Consider the following 20,514-nt stretch of genomic DNA (forward strand, 5'->3'; position numbering starts at 1 on the left):
TAGCATTACTTAAACTGGGAATCGTGGCTCATGCCTGTAAGGCAGCAATGGGGAGGTGGGGGCAGAACAGAACTTCAAGGTCATCCTCAGCTACATATCTGAGTTCAAGACTAGCCTGGCCTACAGGAGACTGTCTCGGAGTAGGAGCACGGGGAGCTGTTGCTACTCAATGATTCCTACCTGGCTTCCTAGTTTATAGAAGTATATCTATCCTGTACAGTCTCAGATTACTAAAGGGTCAGCATCCAGCCACTGGAAAACAGTGCTTGGATATCCTCAGGGCATCAGAGCTGTCTTTAAAAATCTTCTGATATTGGGCCAGCCAGAGAAATGGCTCAGCAGGTAAAGGTGTTTGCCATGCATACCTCACGACTTGAATCCAATTCCTGGAACCCATGTGAAGATGGAAGAAAAGATCCAACTTCACGAAATTATCCTCTGGATTCCATGTATATGCCCTAGCACATGCCCACTCCATATGTATGTATACACAAACACGAATAACAAATGGAAAAAATCTTATTTATTCATTTCTAAAAAGAAAGGATTGTAAATGTGGCTTGTGTAAGATTACTTATAAATCACATGCATGTGCTACAGTAATAAATTATCAACTTCAGAATAAATTACACACACACACACACACACACACACACACACACACAATGGATAAGAGAATTCTAATAACAAATTACACCATCAGGTCCATGTTCCAATATATCATCATGTTGGAAAACCCACAGAGTTTGTCCTATTCTCACTTGAAATCACTATTTTAAAAATTCAGAGAAATCTAGAGATGGTAACAAAATCCAGACCCATCCCTCAAGCATGACTTCCTGGTCCACAAGAGAAAAGGAATGAAGGAATAGACCTGGGGTAGAAAAAGACTGTCCCCTTGACCTCAGACACACCTTGACACACACATATATAAGCTGCTCTAGAACTCACTCCCGCTAGCTCCCTGCTCAAGAATGTCACCTTCAGGACCAAGAAATATGACAAGGCAAGAGCATGAATCAGCTGGAAGGGCTCTCACGGGCCAAGTTTGAACTCAATAGTGCGTGTCCAACCAGTCTTTAGAGGATTAATGAGATGAGCTCCTCTTCTGGGAAAAAAAGTCTTCTGGGAAGCAAAGAAATCAATGTGTCCAAAGCTATATATTCTCTTCTTCCTTGGCAGCAATGCCCCTGCCCTCATCACTCCCTGCCATGTCAAATTACAGTATAATCACCTTTTTAACACGTCGGCTCAAAGCCCTTCCAGACACCCCAGAAGAAATGTTTAAAGAGGCTTTTTTCAATCTGTGCCTCTTTTTGGCACAGCATTCACAAAGCCAAAACAAACTGTATGAGCATACTCAAGCAAACTAAACACACCACAATAAAATGTTAGAACCTAAAAATAATGACTATGCAAGGCATTTTCCCCAGCAAGTCCTAATGACCAGTCCTCTCCAGGGAGTAACAGGAAGAGTCCAGCAGGACCACTATGGGACCCATACATGAATGCTTACTCAGCCACAGCAGAAAGCCAAGTACCAAACACAAGTGCCACAAGGCAAGAAAAGGGAAAGGCGAGAGAGAGAGGAGACAAAGTAGGAGCAGGAGAGCCAGAGGGAGAAACGGAGACTATGAATGACTATGAACACGGTTGGGAGAGAATGAATTAAGCCACTTAACCATGGCCCAGAAAGAGCTCAAAGATGAGAATTTGCAGGATGTTTCTATTGAGGACTGCTTTCACATCTTTATGGAGACAAGATATCCTTAAGTAAAATCATCCCAGTCAAGACCTTCTGTAATTGCAAAGGCAACTGTCTGGCTCTCAGAGTCTAAAGTAGTTATTACCCAGCATGGATAAGATAGTCCGTAATGAAAAGAGACCTTTTATTTTATCTTGACAAAGTGCTTCACCATGTAGCTCTGGCTGGCCTGGAATGCTCTATGTAGAACCAGGAGGGCCTTGAACTCACAGCAATCTGCCTCTGCCTTCCAAACCCTGAGATGAAAAGTGTGTGCCACGACACCTGGCCAAAAAGAGTCCTTTTAATTATCCAACTGAGCAGAAAAAGAATAGGGATCTTCATCTACCCCATTAATTCGGTGTTTGCAAATAAACTGAAAGCTCAGCATCCCTGAAGTGGGTAAACAAATCTACTTGCAGGGAGAGTCTGGTGGCCCTGACAACAGATCTTGGTACTGGCTACTTTGCATCTGCATCACAGGGCTCCCTTAGTTTCCTTCTGAGGACGAGGGAGCAATCAACTCAGTGGATGAGCAGCAATTCGCAGGGCCAAACTGTATGACATACTAACAGGCCCTGATCATTAAGGATGCAACGCAGAAATGAAATGAAGATGCAACTCCAGTGTCGTGCACTAAGGTATCCTATGCTATCTCTACTTCTGCAGGTCCATGTGCCCCGGCTAAGTACAGTCCACTCACTCCTGGGGTCCCGGAGACTCACTTGGCCTATTCACCTGTTCAAAACCATTTCATGACCCTAAAGCGAAAACGTCTCCTTTTTGCTGTGTTGCCACTCGCGAGTGCAAGAGCTGACAAGGCAAGGCAGCAGCAGCCTGCCCCCCTCCGCCCTCTCACCCCGACTGTCACACTCACTGTTTGGTCTTACATGTCAGTCTTGTTTTCGAACGTTCTTGATGAAGATACGTAAATTGCTCATCCTAGGGCATCTAGGCACCCACATGCAGAATCCCTTTCAATATTCTGTGTCACAAAAAGCAAAGTCTAAACACAGCACTTCTCCAGTCTCCCAAAGAGATAATTCTCGTAGCACAAAGTATGAGTGAATGGAGGTTGTCGGCAAAAATAGTTCCCTTTCGTTGCATGTCACACACACACACACACACACACACACACACACACAAAGACATTCCATTGTTACTCGGATTACGACTAAGGAGGAGCTGACAATTACTCTAAAGTTAACAGGCGAAAGTAACTTTACAGCGATCACCTGGCACATCTCAGTGGGCGTGGAGAGGCCCCAGAACAACCTCTGCTTTGGCCCTTGACCAGTACCTTCTTTTATCGAAGGTGTGGTGGCTTCTTTTAACTGTCGGCTTGACACAATCTACAAAGACAGCCTCTCTGACAACCGCCCAAGTCAGGCTGGCCTGCAGGTGTGCCTGTGAGGGATTTTCTTAATTTGGTTAATGAGCTGTGAGGAGCCACTGAGTGTGGGTGGCACCAGCTCACGTTTGGGCCCTGGACTGTGTAATGGCAGAGACTGCTTGCTAAGCATTAAGCACAGACATACTCATCTCATTCTGTGATTCAACTAGCTGTTTTAAGTTCCTGCTGAAGACTGGCAGTAACCTGGAATTGTGAACGAAAATAATTTTTTTCTCCCCTAAACTACTTTTTTTTGGGGGGGTCTGGAAATTTTATCACAGCAACAAAAATCAAATAAGGACACAGAGTCTCTTACTGTTTGCCACTGAGTGCCCTGGGCTAGCTGACCCCAAAAACCTCCAAGGACTCTCCTGTCTTCTCCTCTATCCCATCTCACGTTAGGTTCCCTGAAGCATCTGGCTTTTTCATGTGGATTCTGAGTGTCTGAACGCAGATTTTTGTGTTTGCATCGTAAGCACTCTATCCACTCCACTAGCTCCCAGAATGCTATTCCACTCCCTCAATTCAAGTCAGGGGTGAGAAACTATGGAAAAAAAAAAGTCTTTCAAAATGACTTATAACATACTCTGATTATCAACATCACCAGGCAGATACTGACAAACTAATTTTCAACAGTATGTGCATATATAAAGAAGAAATTCCCAGGGCCTAAGGAAGTTGTAACAAAAAGTCATTGGTTAGAAACGAAGCATAAACTTTCACCAGAGAAATGCTATCATAAAGTACTAACTTGGTGCAAGAGAAATGTATTTTATAGAGAGCCAATCAAATGGACTTTTAAGATTTATTTTTAATTTATATGTATGTATGTATACATGTATGTGCAGGTTCCCTCTGATGCCCCACTCAAGCTGGAGTTATAGACAGCTAGGAGCTGCCCAACATGGCTGGTGAGAACAGAATCCAGGAGTAACATGTACTCTAACTGATGAGCCATCTTTCCAGTCCCTCAAATGAGCTTTCATAAGCTATATCCACTGCAAACATGGACTTCAGTCCTGGGTACTCAAAGGCACCTCCACAGGTCATCTGTGGCGATGGGAAAGCTTCTCTGCACGCTCCCTTTATAGAAGGATTCTTTGAAGGCTGCCTTTGTCCCTAGGGGACAACAGAGAGTGCCAGCCCTGAGAATGAGAAAGGGACAAAGGAAAGGAGGAGAGATGGGGCTTACCTGTGCTCGAGATGACTGAAGTCCTGTAAATTTAATTCCCTGGTGTCTTGTGTCAAATAAATTGTATCCACATCCTGTTTAAAGCAAAACTCAGTTAGAAAATTAATCCGTGCACACAGAGAAGCCAGACAACAGCAGAGAACTGGATAAGGACACAGGCAGATTTTTGAGTAATCTGAACAACAACAACAAAATAACCTCAATGAACTAACAAAACAAAATGAGCGATGGGAGGGAGGGCCGAGGGGAAAAGGGATGCTAACTTACTATATGTTGAGCATATGTGCAGACTCACTTACCCACTGCACTTCTTCCCTGTATGAAAATCCCAGCCAGTCGCACACACAGGCATACATCTGGGAAAACCCACCTGAAGCATGAAGCAGAAGTGTTGATGTTGACAGGTTTGCAGGAAAACAATGTTACATCACAATTTTACAGCTTCGGTCTGGCAGCTGCTGGCAATAGGGCTCTCTTTCCCATCCAGAGAAGCAGCAAGGATTCTCCCTACTCCCCAGCTCCGTGGTGCATACATAGCAGGCTGCAGCCGGCCTTAAATATAGGACTTCTGTCCACCAATCTAAAGTCTGTGCATGCTAATTACACCTCGAACTAATTGTACCTCTACAGTAGCATCCCAGGAATAGACTTGGCTTCCTGGCAGGGGGACGGGCATCCAACCCCTTACATTTTAGTTTAAAATGCATGCTCACCACAGGGGCCTGGCTCAGCCAAGGTCTGGCTGTCCCACAGGGCCTGGAGACTGGCCAGGCGCTCAGATGGCTCCATGGAGACTTTCTTCATGATCCTCCTGAAAGATTAACACCAACAACACATTTCAAAGCTCATGTTTTTGGAACAATACATAGACTTTATTTTGTGGTGTGCCCTTTTTGTTTGTTTAAAACAAAGATGGGTGTTACTTCAATTCTGGTCAAAATAATTCAATTACTTGGGAAATGTCAATCTATATGAACGTACTAATATTTTGACTCACTTTTTCTTGCATATACAGGCACTGAAAATTATTTTCATGTTGTTCTCTGATGCAAAATTTTTGTTGCAATACCTAGAAAATATTGCTCTATGGCTGGGGTGAAGGGTGTAAATCTCAGTTGGTAAAGAGGTTGCCTAGCATGAAAAATGCTGGGTTCCATCCCCTGTGCCACATAAGCCAGAAGTAGTTGTACATATCTGTAATACCAAACTTGAAAAGTGCAATAAGGAGGATGTCAAAATCATCTGTGGTTACACAGTGAATTTGAGCACAGCATGGAATACATGGAACACTGTCTCAAAAAAGAAAAAGTACTGTATCTAATAATTACAGTATTGTATTTTAGGAGTTATTATACTGTACGTCTACCAAATACGTGTGACCAGCTTAGATGAATTAAAGTACAAATCTCGTCTAAGTCCATGCTCTGTGCCCTGTCCAAGTGTTCATCAAAAGATGGATCATCTCTTGTTGAGTAGCAGATTTTTGGCTCCGTGCTGCTGGATGAAGCCTGGATCCCACTCCTCCCATCTCTTCCTCCTCAAAACATAATAAAACTCCTGTCTATTCACACAGTGGATAAAAACGTAGCTCTGTGCTGCTGAGATGGCTCGGCTGCTAAGAGTTCATATTGCTCTTGCAGAGGGCTGGTGTTCAGATGCCAGGACCCATGTCGGGCATCTCAGGATATCTGCTGCCCCAGCGCCAGCAGATTCACCACTTGTGGTCTCTGTAGGCACTGCACACACGTGCACTGACACACACAGGCATATAATTAACAAAAACAAAAGATGTAGCCTGCCTCCCCAAACCATCATTATTCATTACGTGGAAGTGATAAAATAAGGAGATTCATATCTCATAGGGATGCTGTGAGAACAGAAATGAACACACACATTGCTTCGGACAACAACAGGCACATGGGAGAACCTCAAAAATGTTAGCAGGTTTTGTTAATGTGATCCCATCCTGATCATTTAATGAGTAACTTCTGAATTCATCCAAAGATTGGCTAAAGGTCTATATTGTATTTGGATCTACTTTCAAGTAAGACTGTGAACAAAATCCACTGTACACACACACACACACACACACACACACACACACACACATATGTTTGTTTACTGCTGTGAGGCTATTTTATTTTGAGCCAGAGTTTCACTATGTGACCCTGGCTGTCCTAGAACTTAGGACATTGTCCAGACTGGCCTCGGATCTCGACCTCCTGTTTTACTTAGGGTTTCTATTGTTGTGATGAAATACCATGAGCAAAGCAACTTGGAGAGGAAAGGGTTTATTTGGCTTACACTTCCACAACACTGCTCATTGGCAAAGGAAGTCAGGACAGACACTCAAACAGGGCAGAAACCTGGAGGCAGGAGCTGATACAGGAGCCATGGGGTGGGGGGTGGGGGTGGGACAGTTGCTGCTTACTGGCTGGCTTGCTCCTCGTGGCCTGCTCAGCCTGCTTTCCTATAGAACTCAGGACCACCAGCCCACGGGTGGCACTACCAAAATGGGCTGGGCCCATCAATCACTACTTAATAAAATTCCCTCCAAGTTTTCCTACAGCCCAGTCTTAAGGAGGCTTTTTATTAATTTGGGTTCTGTTCTCTGACTAGTTGTGTCAAGTAGACATAAAACTAGCCAGCACACTTTCTGAGTACAGGAATTAAAGGAATGTGCACTAATGCCCAGTTGTGATTTGTTTGTTTGTTGTTTGTTGATATGGGGTTTCTCTGTGTAGCCGTGGCTGTCCTGGACTCGATTTGTAGACTAAGCTGGCCTTGAACTCGCAGAGATCTACCTGACTCTGTTCAGTAGTGTTCAGAGTGTTCAGATTACAGTTATGGGTCAGCTGTAATTTAAATGAGAAATGTACCCCAGAATGTAATATATGTAAACACTCAATTTCCAGCTAGTAGCACTGTGTGGGGAGGGACAGTCCCAGGGGTGGGCTTTGAGAGTTTAAAACCGTGCTCCCTGTTTTATGTGTATGGTTGGGGATTTGGTTTCTCAGCTTCCTGTTCCCGCTACTTGTTGCCAACCCTCCCTGCCATTAGGAACTCTCCCTTTGGAACCACAAGGGAGAATAAACTCTTCCTTCTATATACTGCTTTGGGTATTTTATCACAGCAACTAATACATCCTCCAAGCTAGAAACCAGACTGGCAATGATGGTGCATAACCTGTATGCAGCAAGTGGGAGAGAGACTGAGGCAGAAGGAGGATTGATGAAATTGGAAGTAGAGTTGACCCAGACAGCAAGTACCAGGCCAGGCAGTACAACATAGTAACATGGTAAAACAAAGAGAGTATGAGAGCAGGCAATGGAGGAAGTAATATCGCAGGAAAATGTTAATGTGAGCTGCTGGGTAAGCAGAGACACGGTGCTGCATCTCCTCTCCAATGCACACCATCTCCAGCGCACACCACAGCTGAGAAACATCTGGAATGCTTTGGGCAGAGACCTAGCAGTGCTGAAAAAGCTTCAGATTTTAGAGCATGTTAGATGTTCATTTCCAGTTAGGAAGGCTCAACTTGGACATGTTTGCAAAGACTTAAAGGAAGACACAAAGAGACCATCAGGTGAGGACAGGGGTAGCAGTGAGAACTGCAGCTAGAAAAAAATAAAAAGTGTTTCAGATAAAGGGAAGCATGTCTGCTACATAAGAAAGACCAGGCCCACCAGAGTCTCCATAGCTCAAACTAGGCAGCAGAGAGGGAGAGGACCTCCAGGGAGCTCAGCACTAACCAGAGCTGGGACCACGGGGAATCCTGCCAGTCAAATTAAAGAAGTTAAGAACTCAATTGTATTGTCAGGGCAGTGACAGGAGAGCATGGGAAAAAGGAAGAGTCAGGCAGCCAAGCTCTGGACACACCTTCATAGGGGAGAAGAGTAGGGAGGACAGTGAAAGAACACTGAGAGGCCAGATAAAACTCTTGCCAAGTATAAAAGCCATAGTTTGTTTGCTTGTTTGTTTTTTAAGACAGCAAGCTAAACAGCTTCGGCTTTTCTCCTGGAGCCTTCTGGGGCCCAAATGTGTATGGAGAGAGGACCAGCCTTCCAGGGGCCATGTCAGAGAAACGGTGGGGACAGGAGTAAAGGACACAAACAAGGCCACCCTGAAGTGATGGGCACTGTGGACCTGCTGGTTAAAGTGCAGAGAGAACGAAGGGGAGACAATCAAGATCTGTACAAACATGAGACCGTTAAGAAGGGCAAATTCCAAGGCCACGAGAAGTAGCTTACACCTGTGATCCCAGCACTAGAGAGATAAAGGCAGGAAGAGTTCAAAGTTAATCTCTGCTATAAAGTGAATTCAAGGCCACCTTTAGTTACATTAAGTTTTTGTTGTTGTTTTCCTCTCCCAAAGACAGAGAGAGGTAGAGAACAGAAAAAGAAAAGCCCAAACCCAGGTAGTTCCAAGGATAAGAAAGTAAAAGAAGGACCAAAGGTTATGTCATCAGAGGGGATGACTAAATGACTAGTGCACCATGGGAAAAGATGGCCCAGAGGTAGGGAAGTGCCACAAGCTGAGAAAGATCAGCTGTAAAGGACGAGGCTGTTGGTAACTCATATTTATGACATAGTTTGAGTGTGTCCTGGGGAAACATGGAAGGGCCTCAGGCTGGGGGTACTTTGGTGCCATAGGTGTTTCTGAGGATCTGCAGTTGGGGATTTCACAATCCCTAGCACATTTCCACACCCTCAAAATCATTCTAGTTAGGTTGATTTTCTGACGGATGGATTCCAGATAAAATCTTTGGGAATCTGCCACGCTGCCTGAGCAATCTCTCTATCCCCACAGATGACTCCCATACACACCAATATTAAACACAAGCAGACGGCTGCCACTTCATAGCGTTTATGACTAGGGTGACATCAGGTAGACTCGGCTGCCATCAGAGGCTTTCTAGTTCTTTAAGGCCCACATAAACACTCCAGATCTGCAGGTATAGCATGGCTTCTCCTCACTTACTTAGACACGTTTATACTGGGTCCTATTATTCCAAGGCCCTTTAAATTTGGGGGTGGCATGGTTTTCAAAAAGGTGTTCACAAGTAAATGGTATAACAGAATCCAGCGATTTGGAAAAATTCATTTTGTTCCGATACCATCATTCTAGCACATCATTATTTCCTGGCTATGTTAAAACTGGGAAGCCAGATGTCCTACAAAGAAATAGTGAGGCCTCCGGAAGCAGCCCAGAGCACTCGGGCAGCAAAACTGAGTTAACTTCAACCTAGCGAGCCGGACCTTTGTCTGATCCCTTTTATTATTTGGGATCACATTCGCCTTTACAAATTCTTGCTTTGCCTGTGTAGAACTGCAGGCCATGGTTTTCCAATGACACATGGGACAGGGATTGGAGAGGCAAAGGCTGGTAGAGAGAAAAGCAGAAATCACTGGCCAGGTGCTGGTGAAATGAATGTAAACATGGTTACCGTGGATTGCATTAAGTATGCATCCCAAGCTTATGTCTTTAGTGTGGCATGACGGGATGGTGAGACCGCTAAAGGGTGGAGCCTGGTGGAAGGGAATTAAGCCATGGTGGGAAAGTACACTCTTGGACAAGACAGCTGGATTCAGGGACTTGGTTCTCTTCATACGGGGTGGACAAAAAAAAAAAAAAAAGCCACCCCATCTGCTGGATCCTTTCCGCACGAGGATGCCTCTGTTTCCAGTATTGTTTGTTTTTGTTAGTTTTTGTTTTTCCTCGTGTAACATAGTCCACAGGGACCTACATCCTCACCGGAGGTCAGAGAGATAGGCACACTCATTCTTGAAATTTAGCCTTTAAAATGTGAGCTCAACAACCTCTTCTCGTTGTAAACTGCACGGTCTAAGGCACTTTACTGCAAGAACAGAAAGCTGATCGTGGCAATAGCATTCTAAGAATACAGAGAAAAATAAAATAGCATAAGCAGACTTGGAAAGCAGAGGCTGTGGCTTCAGAAGTGGCACGGGACACTCACCGCCAGGGGAGAGGGGAGCCGAGTGGGAGAAAGGCGGCTGCTGCAGAAGTCTCTGTGAGGCGCTCAGCAGAAGCATCCATCTGGGCTCTTTCAAGAAGCTCCACTTTTCCACGGTTCTCACACACCCCCCACCCACCCCAGATGTCAGGAGCTAAAGGAGTCTCGCAAAACACGTGCATGTATTTCCATAAGAGATAAATAAAGGGCTAAACTCTCAGAAGTCGGAAACCGTTCTGCTCTATCCCTGCACACATATATTCGAGAGGAAAAATCCATTGACATGTTTTCTGCCTTCAGCTAAACGACAGCACGGAGCAGCCGTGTGCGTCACACACGTGCAAACAGAATCGTGTGCCAGACACGGCATTTGCTAGGAGAGCTGGTGCCCGGAGCAACACGCTTGGGCCCAAGACTCTCTTCACTTGCTCTAATAATGAATCAGTGGTGGGTTGGACACATTTAAGTTACACGAGACTCAGAAAAAATGCTGTGTGGCAAAAAAAAAAAGAAAAACAAAAAACAAAACACTTCCTGTGAGCCTACTAGCTCTTCACCAATGTCTCAGTAAGCTGCTTGCATAAAAATATCTTCCACTGATTTATATCCATGGAGAACAACTGAATTAAAATTCCAGCCCAGTGTGCATCAAAAGAAGTTACTATCACCAACAGTCACTGTTAAAGCATCTCTTGTAACACGTATTTATTTGGGGTAGAGGTGGTGTGTGTGTGTGTGTGTGTGTGTGTGTGTGTGTGTGCATGCACACACATGCGCACACGTATATGTAGGTACCACATGAGCACATGAAGGTTAGGGAACAGTTTGTGGAGGCCAGTTCTCTCACCGTGTGGGGACAAGACTGAGCTCACATCAGCAGGCTTGGTAGCCAGTGTTTGTACCTGTTGGGCTGTCAGGCTTTAATGACATCATCCCAAGAGCACCTGCTGCCTACCGCTTTGGAAAGTGAGGGGAATCTCAGAGTCGTGAAGTACTTTGTTTTCCATATATACTCCTCTTGGACCATTTTTCTTCCTAGTAGTCGCATTTTTTCCATGTCTCCATCAGTGTTTGTCTTCATAGGGGAATTCACAGTATCATTTTGTTTAGCCATAAAGAACACTGTTGTAATAAAGCCAACTCTCAAACGCATCGCATTCAAGAAGGCATCATGAGGCATGCCAAAACCACTTCACACAGCCACTATTACTTTGTACGATGATACAGGACAGGTTAATTATATTTAGGTAAAGCTGGAAATTCATTTTTAGGAACTATAGTTTCATTTGTTTACAGTCAAACATTTTGGCAAGTTTGTTGTTGTTGTTGTTGTTAGTTTGGTTTCCTTCCTTCCTTCCTTCTTCCTTCCTTCCTTCCTTCCTTCCTTCCTTCCTTCCTTCCTTCCTTCCTTCCCTGAGACAGGTCTTGCTGCTGTGTCAGGCTGGCCTTGAACTTTGAACCCCTACCTCCACCTGCACTGTGATTGCCACGAGATTGAGGCCAGCCTGAGCTACAGTGTTCTAGGGGGAGTCCGGGGAGTGGCTCCTATATCAGGTACTGTAGATTGAAGAAAAACAAACATATGACAGACAGCCAAACAGCTCAAGGGTCGAGACGACAGGTACGGACAGACATGGCCTGCAATCTATCCCTCTTAACCCCTCAGGACACTGACAGATTTAATATAGCTCTCTCATGTGCTCAACCACATGCTGCTCAGTCATACACTCTCTCTTTCTCTCCCTCTGCCCTCACTCGAGCCATGTGCTTTAATATCACCCATTCTCAATACTGACATACATTCCCTGGAATTCCTCAGAGCCCTCAAGCCACATCCTATTTAGCAGTTCTCCGAAGCAAAACTTCCCTGACAAAACTTCTACTGGCTCACCCAAGTCATCTGGACAGCCCATGTGAGCCTACAGAGGGAGTCTCACAGTCAGACATAACAGAGCCAGTCAGGGAGGGAGCCGCATAGACAGGACGGGAGTGTGAGCATCTGCTGTATTCTGAAATAGGCTGAGCATGTGGAAGGAAAGTCGCTCTCTTCTAGGTCAGGCTATATAGTTTCAGTTTCATCAGGCTGCTAGCCACCAGACAGCTCTGCGAGACTCAGATATGCTTGAATTTTACAAAGATAACTGCTATCAGTATGCAGGGCTGGCTGCATGGAAAAGAAGACTAGTTACAGAGATGCTTCGGTAGTGAGAGCAGTCTGAACTGAGGCAAGGAAAACAAAAGGAAAGACAAAGGACCCAGCTAAGACTCATGCAGATGACATCAAGGGCCTGGCAACTAACTCCTGGCTTCCTTCTCAAGAGACCATAAACAACAAGGCCAAGCCTTGGGCGATATGGGCAGCTTTTATGAGGACACGCTGGACACGCTGAGTGTATGCAGCTTGAGGACGCCCCTATGGAGATGTCCACCACACAGACTGAAGGGGAGAATGCAGGTCACAGGCAGGGGAATGTCAGGGACTAAGGAACCAAAGCTTGATCAAAGCTGCCTGGCCACAAATGGGTGGTCACACAAGGTTACACTGAAAACGGTATTTTGTACTAACCGTTCTCTTGAAGGAAAAACAAAACAAAACAAAAAGATACACCCCCCCCCCAAAAAAAACAAAGATACATCAATAATATTCCCACACCCAAGCTCCTAGGCCATTCATAAACAAATAAACATGCACTGGAGAAAACAGAGAGTCCCAATCCAGTATGTGAGAGCCTAAGGCAGAAGGTTCAAAACTAGCCTCGGCTACATAGTGAGACAAGAAAAGGGGCTGGAGGGCAGGGGCAGGTAGAAGGAGGAAAAGAGGGACAGAAGTAGGGAGGTATGAAGAAAACTATGAGAGAAGGAGGAAGGGAGAGAAGGAGGGAATCACAAACCTGCTCTTAGGATCTGTAAAGTTCCAGGTATCCTAAGCCCTTGGTAGATACACTGTATTTGTTCATGTCATCAGGCATAATGAAGTGATAATCTGGCGTGAGCTAAGGACATTACCAGGAGACACAGGCACAAAGAACATTTCGAAAACAAACACTGAAGCAGAGAAACACCTGGGAGAGCCTCTCTCAAGCTAAGAAGCAAGAATCCCACCACAATTAACCACTGCTTAAAGCATTTCTCTCATCCCAGCTGAAACCCTGGGATCTTCTGAAGACCTCACCAGAACCCTAACTGCAATCCTAATGGTGCCTGGCTTTACCTTTTCACATTATAATACAATCAAGGCAGTGCTGAGGCTATACTAGAATCTCACTATTAAAAAGAGAAGGGTAGAGAAAAGGTTTCTTTTTTTTTTAATGTATTCTTATTTCATGTGTTTTGCCTGCTTTGTTTTATGTGTATTTTATCCTATGTGTTTTGCCTATTTTACTTTATGTGCTTTGCCTGAATATATGTTTGTGTATGATACATGTGTAGTACCCACAAAACCGGGAAGACGGCGTTGGATCCCCTGGTACTAGCCACCATGTGGGTTCTGGGAGTTGAACCTGGATCTTCCGAGAGAGTAGTCAGTGATCTTAACTGCTGACCCATCTATAGCCCCCTAACAACCTTTTGGATATAACTTAAGAGGCACCAAAATGTAATATGCAACAAATGTTAAGACATTTAATGCTGACCCTCTAGTGAGGACCTAGTGGCCACACTTACTCTTTCCCAAGGCAGCTTTCTCTTAGCACCTGTGGCTAAAAATCTACATCGAAAAAATGTCTTTCTGGGGCTGCCAAGAGAGTTCAGTGGGTAAACGCACTTACTGCCAAGACTATTGACCTGAGTTTGATTCCCAGGACCCAGATGGGAGGCAGAGAGAGACAGACAGACAGAAAGAAACAGAGAGAGACAGAGCCAGGGAGAGTCTCACAAGTTGCCCTCTGACCTCTATACACAAGCCATGACTGCCAGCCATGCACCTACCCGACACACATACACAAACCCATGAATAAATAAGTAAATATTAAAAATGACAATCAGACTGGGAGGCGGTACTGTAGCAGAGTGCTTATCTTGCACCTAGCAGACCCTGAGTGCAAACCCCAGCACCGCTACTGAAAACAGGTACTTTTTAGTTTTAAATGCTATGATAAGCCTCCGTTCCTTTTTTTTTTTTTTGTGACATTCATAACCAAACTTTTGGACATGTGTGCTTTTTGATCTTTTTTTCAAAGTACCTTTCTCTCGGTGTCTACAAAAACCCCCAACTCTGCTTCAAACTAGTCTTGAAATTCTTTTCTGTATCAAAGGAGCCAATCCTTCTTGGCTTGCCTGAGTTGAGCTCACCAAGGAAGATGCATCAGGCTGCTGAGGGTGACAAGGCAGAGCTGCCCCTCTGTCATTTCACTGCTAACAACACATTAAGGGGATGTTTAGGCTATTGGAAGCTCAGGTTTTCCCTGCATGGTCAGTCTCCTGGTGTTGACGGGGTAAGAGGAGTCCCCATTGTTACTTAAGTACACCCAGCAAGAAGAGCAGAAAGAACACCAAAAACAAAATGAAACAAACAAACAAACAAACCAGGCACACTCAGAGCTGGGAATGGGCTGGACTTGACAGCCTGCAACGCTGATGGCTGGACAGCCCCAGTGACAATCCACTGGGACCAACCATGACAGCTGAAGAACACCTCTAGGTAGAGATCATGGCAGCAGGCCCTTGGACAGTAGTGATAGCAGCACCGCCACAGCCACTAGACTGTTTCAAACTCCCAGTGGTGTCTGTCCTGTAGCACCCTTGCTTCGTACTTGCTACCCTACCACTTCTGTGGAAAAAAGGGAACCTCGCCTGGAGGAGAACTCTCGGCCAGATTTAGGTCTCTCTTGGTTCCAGGATTGGCAGCTCTTCCCTGATTGACCCCCTTCTGTGCCTAATCTGCATACATGCAGAGCCAATAAGTGCCCCACCCCTGGTTTTAAGGGCTCTAAATGGTTAAACTCCTTGAGGAAGAGAAGGAAGACTATTTCTGCCTTCTTGCCCTGCGGGAGACACTCCCCGCCCCCTGGGTTACCAATGCTCCAGCCTCCAGGACCTGCAGCTGCAGGCTGGGTGACTGGTTCCTACCTCAGCCTCTGTGTCTTGGCTAGAAGCAGAGTGACTGCTTCCTGACTCAGCCTCAAAGATTCAACTTGTAGCAGCAGGCGAGAATTTGCTTTTGGTGGGCACCTAATGTTTCCAGCCCTCGGAGACTAACTGTTTCAGTCCCACTTACCCCCAGCCTACGAGAGGCCTAGCACTCCTAACCCTTTCCTGCAAATCCTCGGTTTACGTCCAGTCTCTCACTGTTGCACTGACGTGCCACTCCTGCTTGGCGACTGGTTTTCCTGTTTGATTTAGTTACTGATCCTTTGTTAAGAAAGTTCTCCTCTAATCACCCTTCCCTGTCTGCTCACTTTGACCTTGACCGGACAAGGTAACAAGCTGGCTGGAAGACAGGAGAATCAACTGTCTTTCACCACTCCAGAGGAAGTTTCCCTTCTGAGTGCTTCCCCCACAGCTGCTGTGACCCATTCCTCAACTCCCAGGCTACCCTGCAGGCATGTGCCTCTGCAAGCGTGAACACCAGGACTGGACACCAGCAAGCGTTTTCCTAGAAAACGCTTAAAATACTACAGGCAGGGGTCAGAGAACAAACCCAGCTTCCCTTCCCCTATCCCAACCTGAGGCCAGGCACACATTGTAAACTGAGCAATCAGCTATTCTGAGCATGCTTCTAAAAGAAACCACTAGAAGCAGAGAGCCACCCTCCCGACTCAGCTTGTCTGTGGTAGGAAGAAAAGAGAACCTAGCAGAGCCAAGCAGGTCCCCTCAGCATAAAGCAGTTCTAAGAGACTCTAACCCAGATGTCCTCTTTATGCCCTTGCTGTAAAAAAAAAAAAAAGATTTGTTTGCGTAAGGTTGGACTACCTTCCTTCATGTTCCAAAAAAGGGCAAGGGTTGCCAGACTTCCCAGCCCTCCACGAGGAAAGACCCACCACCAATCATCATATATATTTATGAGGCTTTAGCCTCTCCAGCACCCCTCAGCATGCTCAATGAGCAGCAGGAAAGGATTTCCCACAATCTGTGGAACACTCCTCCTGTCAGGAAAGCATCTTGGAGCTTCTTGACAGAAACATCTATCTACATTGTAAAGCTCAGCCAATCTCATTCCAACAACTGACATACACTCCCCCCATCCTCACCCCAAACATGGACTCTGTTACCTGGGCCACCATCCTAAACCAGGCATGGCGATTCATGCCTATAATCCCATCGCCTGGAGGTTAATGCAGAAGGATGGCTGGGAGTCCTGGACCAGCCTTGGGCTATATAAGTAAGATGCCCCTCACCCACCTTTCTGTCCTGCCTGATCTAGAAAAAGAGAGTTGGAGGGAAAGAAGGAAGGAAAAGAGGTTACAGAAAGAAGAAGATGAGGTGGTAAAGGAGGAGGTAGTAGTGATGAAGGGGGGTGGTAACAGAGTACGTGGTGATGGCGGAGGAGGAGGAGGTTGGGATGGTGGGAGTAGAAGAGAGATGCTGATGATGGTTCTGGTGGTGGTGATGGTGGTAGTGCTGCTGATGCCGCTGCTGGTGATCTAAGTCTGAGAAAAGAAGAAGTGAAGGGACAAGGACAAAAGAAAGGCATTTTTTTTTTTCACATTTGTGAATCTGGCGAAGAACAAACTCTTTGTTCCTTCGCAGAAACTCACAGTGGGGAAAGGCCGGGAAATATCCTCCGCAAGCAGGTGCCTATGTGAGCCAGCACATCACTCACGTCCTCTGGTGACGCCATCTTCATGGACATGTTACACTTCTCAGTCTCCACAACCATCTGCAAGAACAAGAAGCATGCTTAACGAGGAGCCCAATTTCTTCCCTCATTATTAATACAAAGTGATGCACGTAAGAGGCATCTCAATGGTGGGAACAATGAAAGTCCCTACAGAGTGTGCTCGTGAACTAAAACCATAACTACCATGTGACACAGCTGTACCACTCTTGGGAATACACCTCAAAGATGGTAAGTCAGCATACGACATACTTGCACATCCATGTTTATTGCTTCAATATTCTCCACAGCCAGGAAACAGAGCCAGCCTAGATGTTGTGGTAGTTACTTTTAACTGGCAAATTGACACAGCCTAGAACACCAGAGAAGAGAGTGGTAAGAAGAAATTGTGTGGATGGGGCTGGGCTGTGAGGATATCTGTGGTGTATTTTCTTGATGTGAAAAGAGTCACCCTACTCTGAGTGGTGGCAATCCCTAGGGCAGGAATTCCGGAACAATATAAGAGCGGAGAAACAGAGCAGAGTATAACCAAGCGAGGATCCATTCTTTGTTCTCTGCTCTTAGACTACGGATGTGATCAGGGAACTGACTGTGATCCCAAAGGCCAAACTGATGGGAACAGACCTCCTCGGTGACTTGACCACACCCACATCTGAGTCTTTTCCCATCAGGAGAAACATCAGCCCGAGCTTGGGGTAGCCCTGACTTCATTGCTTTGTCACTTCTTTGCTTTTGAAAGTGTGTCTTTAAAATAAGAAACCTTACAAAATGCTTAAATACAATTTAATAATTTTTTTACTAAAAGCAGAGAGGAATTCAAGTTATCATTAAAAAGTCAACCCGTCTAAGCAGAGAAAATGAGACACGGAACAAGGAAAAACACTGAAACAAGGAAACAAAACCTTCTATGCTTAATGGCAAAAGTGGGCTGGAGACACCAAAAAGAGCTGAGATGTATTCCTCATTTAGTCCCGTAAATGAGTTTGAATCCACCTGCAAAGAAGGTAAACTGCAAAACAGGCAACTTGCTGATGATGGGAACTGTTGGGGGTTGATCTTGTGCTATGTATTCAAAAGCTAAATGTTGGCCCCCAAGATCTGGTTTCAGTCCAGATGAGTAAATTCTCATGAACACCAAGTGATGTTGGGTAAACCTTGCTCCAAAATTTCAAGATTGATTGGTTAATAAACATAGCTAGAAGCCTGTAACTGGGTAGAAGAGAAGTAGGTGGAGCTTACTTCTCCAGGTTTGGGATCAGATGGGGACCACAGGTGGGAAGAGAAGCAGGAGAGGAAGCCAGAGATAAGGAAGTCACCAAGAGGCAGTATGGACCATGGGCATGTGGACATGAGGGCTGGCCTGATAGAACAAAAGCAGCCCAGGCAGAAACAATTATGCCAAGTAACTTGAGGTATGTAGCTGAGAAATAGCAAAATTGCTTAGAAGGTTGATATCTTGCCAAGTTATTGTGTCTTAAAGCTTATTATAAATTTAAAAGTTCTCTGTTTTTTGTTGTTTTTTTTTTATTCAAGAACTAACATGTTTTAAGTGGGTTAGAAAGCCCAAGTAGTTATTTAGTAGCAAAAAGGGGTGTGTGTAGCAAACCCCCCCCAAAAAAAATAACTGTTGTTTTGGGGAAGATGTGGGGCCAGAGTACTATGGAACCAGGAGAAGCTGGCTGGAACGGGAGAGGAGTCGAGTTGTGTCCCACCCTAGAAATCTCCTCGTCCCAACAGTGGTGGTAGGAGTGAGACCACTCCCTCCTCTATTCCAAGCCTACAGGTCCAGGTGAACATAGTCCTGCATTTCCTCATCTTTGCCCACACCACAGGAGGTCATGTAGTTGCAGCAAGGTTAAACTTCTCCTCTCCTTATAAGGTCATGTCCAGCAAGCACCCGGAATATCTCTTCATGCAAATAAGGCATTCCCAGCACTCTGTCACCTGACCAATGATATACACTCACCCCAAAGCCTCTACCTACTCCCCAGAAGTTTAAATAGCCTCTATCCCCACCCCCAATTAAATGAGATGTCTCGCTGAAGCCTGCCTCCCAGAGTCTGTTCTTTCCTGCATTTCTCCCCCTCCCTGGATCCACCCACCATTATGTGCGGGGAAGCAAAACCAGGAGAGAATATTTCTCAAGAAAGACACTGATCGCTTTCCTAAAAGATGGCATTATCTTAACTATCTTAGTAGCCATACACAACGAAGTCCTTTGGGACCATCACAACATCAAAACATTTGCCCCCGGTTGTCGCTTAAACATATACAAAAGAGAAGCAGAATTCCATGTGCAGTTAGCCAAGGAGATTAACAAAGCAATGCTGGCAGTTTGCTCTAGATTTCTGTAAAATTAGCCAAATTGAAAATAGGGATAACTCTAAATCAATGTGTTCTTGTGAAGGAGGAAAGGAATGGGAAATATATGGAAACAATGAAATCCAGTTAATGATTCTCACAGTGTTAAGAAGCTTTTTCACAGAAACCTCAGAGGGATAGCACTCAGTGCCACCTAGCAAGGGGGGGAGGAGGAGATTTAATTTTAACTCTCAACACACTCTTCAAAAACTTGATAACAAACACTGGCCTGGCGGCAAACACCTTACAATCCCAGCACACAGGAGGCTGAATCAGGAGGATCGCCATGAGTTTGAAGCCAGCTTGGGCTATGCACTAAGTTTCAGGTCAACCTGAACTATCATTTGGGACACTGTCAAGAAAGAAACGGTGGTGGGGGGTGTGTCAGGGTGTTGCAGGATATTTGATCCCATTGTGAACCCCAAAATTGTGAACTGTAAAACCCTGTTTCTTGTTTGGTGTGGTTGAGCCCTATGACTCCTTTAATCCAAGAACTTTCTGTTTATTCTAAACAGTTGATTATGGTGTGGGTTCACCCAACGCTAGCACACACCTTAAATCCAAGAGCTTTCTGTACACTGGATTTAATAAAGTTAACCCTAGGTCAAGAATCAGAGCAACAAACCAGCTGACAGGGGTTAAAGAATAGGATGGACTTTGAGTAGAGGGTATTTAAGACAGTGTGAAGTAGAAAGAGCTTTTAGCTTAAGCTCTGGCTTAAAGGTGTGTGGTAAAGTGGCCTGAACCACACCATGATCACCTGTTTACAATAAACAGATGTTCTTGGATTAAAGGTGTGTGATAGGGCTTAACCACACCAAACAAGAAACAGGATTTTACAGTTCCCATTTTTGGGTTCACAATGGGATCAAACATCCTGCAACATTAGGGAAGAGAGAGGAAAGATGGAAGGAAGGAAATAACTAAGGAAGGAACAGAAGAAAAGAAGGAAAAGAGGGTCATTGAGATTGCTCAGTACTTAAAGGTGCCGGCCATCATGTCTAACAACCCACGTTTGTTCTCCAGGACCCACATGGTGGAAGAAGGAAACCAGCTCCCACAGGTTGTCCTCTAA

General features: G+C 45.2%; 1 protein-coding gene across 11 annotated transcripts in view; it reads right to left on the reverse strand.

Annotated features, from left to right (window-relative positions):
- The window catches only part of Carmil1 (capping protein regulator and myosin 1 linker 1), a 268,940-nt gene that overhangs the window by 130,120 nt on the left and 118,306 nt on the right, over nt 1–20,514 (reverse strand). For all 11 annotated transcript variants that reach the window (XM_060372669.1, XM_060372668.1, XM_021642852.2 and 8 more), the window contains exons 5-8: nt 16,999–17,120; nt 5,043–5,140; nt 4,629–4,699; nt 4,330–4,403 (exon numbers count right to left, since the gene is read on the reverse strand). In XM_060372669.1, the coding sequence (XP_060228652.1) occupies nt 4,330–4,403; nt 4,629–4,699; nt 5,043–5,140; nt 16,999–17,120 (365 nt within the window). The remainder of the gene's footprint in view (nt 1–4,329; nt 4,404–4,628; nt 4,700–5,042; nt 5,141–16,998; nt 17,121–20,514) is intronic.

Source organism: Meriones unguiculatus, chromosome 19 (assembly GCF_030254825.1).
Source record: "Meriones unguiculatus strain TT.TT164.6M chromosome 19, Bangor_MerUng_6.1, whole genome shotgun sequence".
NCBI lineage: Eukaryota > Metazoa > Chordata > Mammalia > Rodentia > Muridae > Meriones > Meriones unguiculatus.